Below are 6274 nucleotides of genomic sequence, written 5' to 3'. Positions count from 1 at the left end.
GCAGTGTGGAATCAATCAACTTTTGAATAGAATATTTGTCTTTAATTGGTATTCTATATGCATAGAAAACCTTTCCAATGAAAATGTTAGAAATAGATAGTAAGCATGAATAACTATTTTATTTAAAGTAGGAAGTAAAAGCAAGGATCCCTAATAAAATGGTAGAATTTAGATTTGTTATCTACTCTCAGTTTCTCAATGGGTCTACTGATTTTATTTAATTTTTTTTAAATCGTCTTTGGCACCAAACATGCATAGAAGTTTGCGAATGTCTTCAGCAGTCCACAACAAAGTCTTGCAGGTCCTCTGGTGGAGCAGCTGTTATCAGGGCCGTCCTCTCGCTGCAGATTGGACAAGGCTCGGCTGCCACGCCCGGAGGAGGAGACTCCGGTCGATTTTTGAGGCGCGGTTGAAGTACACACAGGCTGCCAGCCTGCCATCCTTTAATTTGAGCTCAGCCGCCGTGGGCTTCGCACTCAAACACACAGAGAGGGGGGTCTTCTAATTCTGCATCTTCTGAGGGGGGGAAAAAATAAGGAGATCCGATAGGATTTTTTTACACCACCTGACCTTTTTTTTAAAAAAACCCATCCCGGAGTTGGATTTTCTTTTATCTCTAAAAGCCTCCTCGGGTTTTTTTCTTTTTCGAGTTTTCCGTTTCATTTTTGGTGGGAAAGAAAAAGACAATGGGAGCCCAGTTGTCCAAGGGTGGAGTGGAGGTGGAGGGGAAGGCCGCCGCCGACCCTGCTGCTGCCAAAGCCAACGGCCAGGTGAGTGAAAGAGGCCCAGATGGAGGCGCATCAGCGGGGAGCCACATGGCAACCCAACGCCCACTGGCAGCATGGGTGCCCCCGTGGGGCTCCGAGCCACTCCTGCGCCCCGTGTCCCCATCAAACTAAAACCCCCCACTTAGAATACTGTTTGGGGAAACAAATAAAACCGAATTTGAAGTTAATCGCAACAGATAAACTGTCGAGTAAGTCTTGCGCGTCCCCGTTTAGCGCGCACCCAGCTCAAGTCTTTGTTAATTCCGTCTGCGGGTCTGCGTGTGTGTGTGTGTGTGTGTGTGTGCGTGTTTGTTGGGGAGGGGGGATTTATAGCAGCAAACGGACTTTAAATGTCTTGGATTCTTGTCGAAATTGGCGTTTGCTGCGTGTTCTCTCTCATGACTCGGTGGTTTTGGGTCAGACTGCGGCTTTTTGTGTCGAACAAAGGATGCGAGACGCAGCGGTGCAAAGGATGCAAATGCGCTCTGCTGGAGGCGCATTTTGCGGACTTGTAAAGAAAGCGCGAAGAGGCGCCAGATCAAACCCGCTTTCCCCCACAGCCGCATACTTTCAAGCATGTCTCAAACCCGTAGTTTATATAAGCTTCATTTGAAAACTTTATCTAAAGCAACTGTTCAGTTGTGATCAAAATGACAAGATTCAGCACTAGATTAGATTCTACATTTTAAAATCTTTCCCCGGATTGAGCTATACGGTGGCCCACTCTCTCTTTATATATATTGCTAAATAAAAGGTTTTATCTGCTGCAACTATCTGGGCTGGGAGCTCACGGTGTCGATTCAGTTTTTGGATGAAAGCAGCAACCAGCTTTGCTGGGAATTCCTTTGTTCCCAAACTTGCGCTCCATGGTTGACGTTTCCATGACACACTGCTGCCCCCCTGCGTCCGTTCAGAGTCTTGTATGCAACAGCAAAGCCCTCTATCACCGACCTGACAGGCTGCGTCTCTCTAATTGCAGCGTAACGTTTGGCGCTGCATATTTTTACGTGCTGGTCAAGAAATATTCTCAGCCATTCATCTGTTTTGAACTTAATAATTTCATGACTCACGCAGTTTGGTGTTTGTCCCTCTGCAGGAGAATGGCCACGTGAAGACCAACGGCGATGTTTCTGCCAAACCCGATGGTGAAGTGGCCACTGCCGATGGAAATGGAACCGCCGAACCAGCCAAGGAGGGTGAGGCCGGCGCAGGGGACGCCATTGAGGCCGCTCCAGCCACCGAGGGCGAGGCCTCCAAGGCGGAGGGCGAGGCCAGCAAGGATGCCAAGAAGAAGAAGAAGTTCTCTCTGAAGAATTCCTTCAAGTTCAAGGGCATCTCGCTGAAGAAGAACAAGAAGGGCAGCGAGGAGGGCAAGGAGGAGGCCACCTCTCCCACAACCGAGGACAAGCCAGAGGAGAACGGCCACACGGCCAAGGAGACCAAAGAGGAGACGCCGGCTGAAGAGGCCAAAGAGGGCGAGGCCGCAGCTGCCCCTGCAGCTGAGGGCGAGGCAACCAAGGCTGCAGAAGAGGCCCCACCAACAGAGGCTGCCCCTGCCGAGGAGGCAGCTGCCCCCGCCGAGGGCACAACACCTGCAGCCTCTGAGGGCGAGGCCAAAGCAGAGTGACTGCACCAGAACTGATTTTCCAAGATTAAAGTATATAAATATATATATGAGAGACTTGTGCCACGTTCTCAAAGTTATAAACAAAACTACAAAAGAAGACGACAAAGGATATATCACGTTTGCTGATTCAACCACCAGTTCACTGCCTTTTATTAGTTCTTCGACAGACGGAATCTCACCGGGCCCTCTCATGATGAACGCGTCGGCTTGCGACTCTCCACCCTCCCCCTCATGGTACACACAGGGACTGGCGTGTGGCAAAGGTAACGGCTTGGATGCAGAGCGAATTAGGAATACGGACTTATTTTTCCCAATTCATGGAAAAAGCATCTTTGTTTTTGTTTTTTTAACAGCGTGGCTACCCTATAACATCAATTTCTTTCTTTTGGGATCTAAAAAAAAAAAATTTCCACTGTTTGCAGAGCTGAAGCAGACTATCTCTCTCACTCAAAAAGACTGTTATATGGACACATAAATCTTTCAAATGATCTTATTAATTTTTAGATTTTACATTCCTATGCTTTGCCCCCTCCCTCTGAATTCCAAGTATTTTGTCATGTATAGAAAAGTGGTAATCCAGGAGGGGAGATTGGAAATGAGCTATGTCTTTGTTCGTGCATTTTTAATTTTTTTTTTTTTTGGGTAAAACCACATTCAAGCTTCTCGAGCATTGCAGTGTTCACATTTCAGAGTTTATAATTGGGGGGAGGGAGGGTTAGGGTTGTGTACAAATGTGAGCTTTTTATCTGCAAACTGTCTCTGTAAATATGTTTTGGCCAACATTCTTGGTTCTCTTCATTTTGCTATTGTTTGAAGATGTTAATGGTTTTATTGTAACTTTTAATAAGGGTAAAAATAAATGTTCAATCCCCTCTCTCTGAGTTCTGCCTTGTGATTTAACCCTCTAAACACACATACATTGGTTAGAACGGTCGATAAAATCTTTCCAGGATATAAAGACATATGCTGGAGTATGTTGCACAATACATTCTAAAGAGGAATCTCATGAGTGAACATCAGCATAGTGAAGTGCTAATTCAGCAAAATTTATACTCATAAGATGATATATTTGAAGTGTAAGCAAGACTGCTAACTTGACACTTTTCTAACACCCTGAAAGAAGAGGGAAAGCCACATAAATCCATTGTTAAAGAAGCTCATTCCATCAATATGCTTTCACAGCATATTGATGGAAAGTTATGTGGAAGAAAAAACTGGTAGAAAATAATCTAAAGGGATGATAGCAGCCTCTCAAACAATCCTTTGATTGAGAGGATTGTGAGGCAAAGCCCATTCATAAGTTTGAGTGGTGGGTTCAAAAGGCGTGGACCAGAAGTCTTCAAGACCCACACAGGCCTGTACTCTCAGATTGCTTGTGTGAAGCCATTTCTGAACCAGAGAATGATAAACGTTTTACTGGAGCCAAGGAGAAAATTGGGAGGGCTGTGTTTCTATGTGGCCCACTGTCCCAGTTTTCAGATCAATGTAGTTTTCCATTACTTTTTCAAAACAAAGTCCTAGAGTATGGAGATAAAGTAGATATTCACACCATCCAAGTTGCTTGAGGTTGTGACGTTTCCAGAGTCAGACTATTTTGAGGAATGCCATTTGCTTGTTTTCCTCTTGACCTTACAGTACCACATCCTAGTCTCTCTGATGTAACCGTGTGTCTTGAAGCCTACATACACTGTCAAAATACCAACACTTGGTTTAATGACACGGTATTAGTGAGGGGCCAGAAAAGTCACCCCGCCTTGAAACCACGGAGAATCGATAGAACACCGTCCAGAGGAAGACGAGACACAAGATTCAGCAATGCAGATGAAGGCTGCTGGTAAAGAAACAGGGGCTTCCAATGCATTGATACAGTAATTAACGTAAAAGAAAGCCCAATCAAGTATTGAGAGAATAAAAATTGACATACTTTTCAAAAGCCTGAAATTGTTGTTCAAATGTATATATTTTTTATTAGTCTTACACAATTGCTAAATTTTCCGAAACAGAATTTTATGTATGGGCACTTTTATAAAAAAATTACAAGAAAGAAAGGCTTGAAACACGCTCTAATTCATGTAGATGAAGCCATTCAGTTCTAATGTGAATAGCTTCGAGAATAGAGCTGGACTGGATTGATTAGTTTTGATGTTTAAACTGAACCAACAAATCATGCGTAAACGTCCCCGATGCTCATAAGAGTCAGTCTTTGGCTCCACCTGGTGGAGAAAAACAAGAGCTGCAAGGTAATGTCCACTTTGTTTTGCGATTCCCCTCGAATGGTTCAGAGCTGTGCAAAATACCTCACGTATTTAATCAAGCAATTAAATACACGACCAAGCATCAGCGATGCAAAAGCTCTTTTGTGGTCTGAAAAAATTTGGACACCTCACAGATGTGCTTTCGTCTGACGAGGTGGCCGAGTGGTTAAGGCGATGGACTGCTAATCCATTGTGCTCTGCACGCGTGGGTTCGAATCCCATCCTCGTCGAAACGTTTTCTAGATCCTTTGAATAACGTTATGTGTTTCTTATCGAACTCCTAACACGTGCTCCTGGTAAATATTAGTAAACCATTAACTACTCCGGAAAATGGACCTTACCACAGGTCCACAGGTTAGCTAATTATACATTTAGACTTTAGAAATAAATATATAATATTTATTTTGAGGGAGAAAAAAAAAACACCCTCAAATATTCGATAAGACTTGCGTAACATTTGCCAGGTTCGTTTGACATTTTAGACAGACAGAAACTTCCCTCGGAAAAATGTTAAATTTGATCTAAAATACTCAGCACAGTTTATGTCTCATCATATGGCTTAGTAGATAAATAGTTTTAAGAATACCTGTCAATATGACTTGTTGAATCAATAATAATCTCAGTTCTATTTCAAAGCTGACTGTTTGTCACTAATTAGTAATATTTACTTGGCCTAACAACCATATTTTTCTTCTGTGGTATCACTTGTACCAAAACCATACTGATGTAAATCTGAACTGTGACATTTAGGTTGCTCTTGTGTGGCCCCTGTTGGTGTGGATGGCTGCAAGCAGAAGGAGGTTAAAGTGTAATTGACCCCCCTGTGAAAGCATAACCCCAAACCTCAAATTTTTTAAAAATATTCCAGCAAAGCAGACCAAGACACACTCCTCTCATCTAGTATGAGGTTAAGTGGGGCTGTGGTCAGGAAGAAATAAGCACTGTTGCTTACTTATAAACTTTTTAGCAATATTTTAGAAAAAATACTCAACTTGCGACTTTTTTCTGTGTTATTGGAGACATCCATGTTGACAACGCTTTGGAGTCCTGCTGTGTCCTGAATATGCACTAACAGTCACTCATCCTGCAGCATACCATCACCAATAGTGAGAGGAGAGGAGACACATTCCACTCTATGTCAACTGTGAATAAATCACACGTTTGTAAAGTTAAAAGTACCGCTTTAAATCAGTGCTCAGCTCACTATTCCAACTCTGGGCGGGGCCGTGTGTCTGAATGAAACTGTTTTATACCCGAGACAAGGCCGAGTGATCAAAAGCTGCACCGTAAAGTCGTCTCGTTTTAAATAAACAGGATGGTGAGACGGTTTTAGGCAAGATAATGCAGAACTAAACAAATTTACATGAGAATGTCAACATTTGCCCAGAAATATAAGATAGAACCATAAATAATCAGACAGTTTATCAGGAAAAAAAAATTTGATTTCGGGGCCAGTTGCACAAAATAGTTTAAGGGGACAAAATGTCAATCTATATGTATGAACTTAGGCGCATTCACCTTTAACCCTAAAAAATAACCCACTGAAATAGTAAGTATAAACTGCAAAATCTATTCTCCCCACCATTAATTCCAAGTAAGTATTGTCATTATATTTATATTTCATC

At 42.8% G+C, this 6274-nt stretch overlaps 1 protein-coding gene and 1 non-coding gene across 2 annotated transcripts; both read left to right on the top strand.

The window, feature by feature from the left end:
- The first annotated feature begins 431 nt into the window (after nucleotides 1-431).
- Nucleotides 432-3275, top strand: marcksl1a (MARCKS-like 1a). The gene is made up of 2 exons (XM_055038924.1): nucleotides 432-770; nucleotides 1864-3275. The coding sequence occupies exons 1-2, from the start codon at nucleotides 687-689 to the stop codon at nucleotides 2392-2394; spliced, it is 615 nt and encodes a 204-aa protein (XP_054894899.1). The 5' UTR covers nucleotides 432-686; the 3' UTR covers nucleotides 2395-3275.
- Nucleotides 3276-4797: 1522 nt separating this feature from the next.
- Nucleotides 4798-4879, top strand: trnas-gcu (transfer RNA serine (anticodon GCU)). The gene has a single exon. It is a non-coding gene; the product is annotated as a tRNA-Ser (tRNA).
- Nucleotides 4880-6274: the final 1395 nt, after the last annotated feature.

Source organism: Poeciliopsis prolifica, unplaced genomic scaffold, assembly GCF_027474105.1.
Source record: "Poeciliopsis prolifica strain line A6 unplaced genomic scaffold, Auburn_PproV2 SCAFFOLD013, whole genome shotgun sequence".
Classification (NCBI taxonomy): domain Eukaryota; kingdom Metazoa; phylum Chordata; class Actinopteri; order Cyprinodontiformes; family Poeciliidae; genus Poeciliopsis; species Poeciliopsis prolifica.
This window is presented reverse-complemented; position numbering and strand designations above follow the sequence as displayed.

Coding starts and splice junctions, on each gene's coding strand:
- marcksl1a (XM_055038924.1), top strand. CDS start 687: ATGGGAGCCCAGTTGTCCAAGGGTGGAGTGGAGGTGGAGGGGAAGGCC. Junction 771..1,863: donor CTGCCAAAGCCAACGGCCAG/GTGAGTGAAAGA, acceptor GTCCCTCTGCAG/GAGAATGGCCACGTGAAGAC.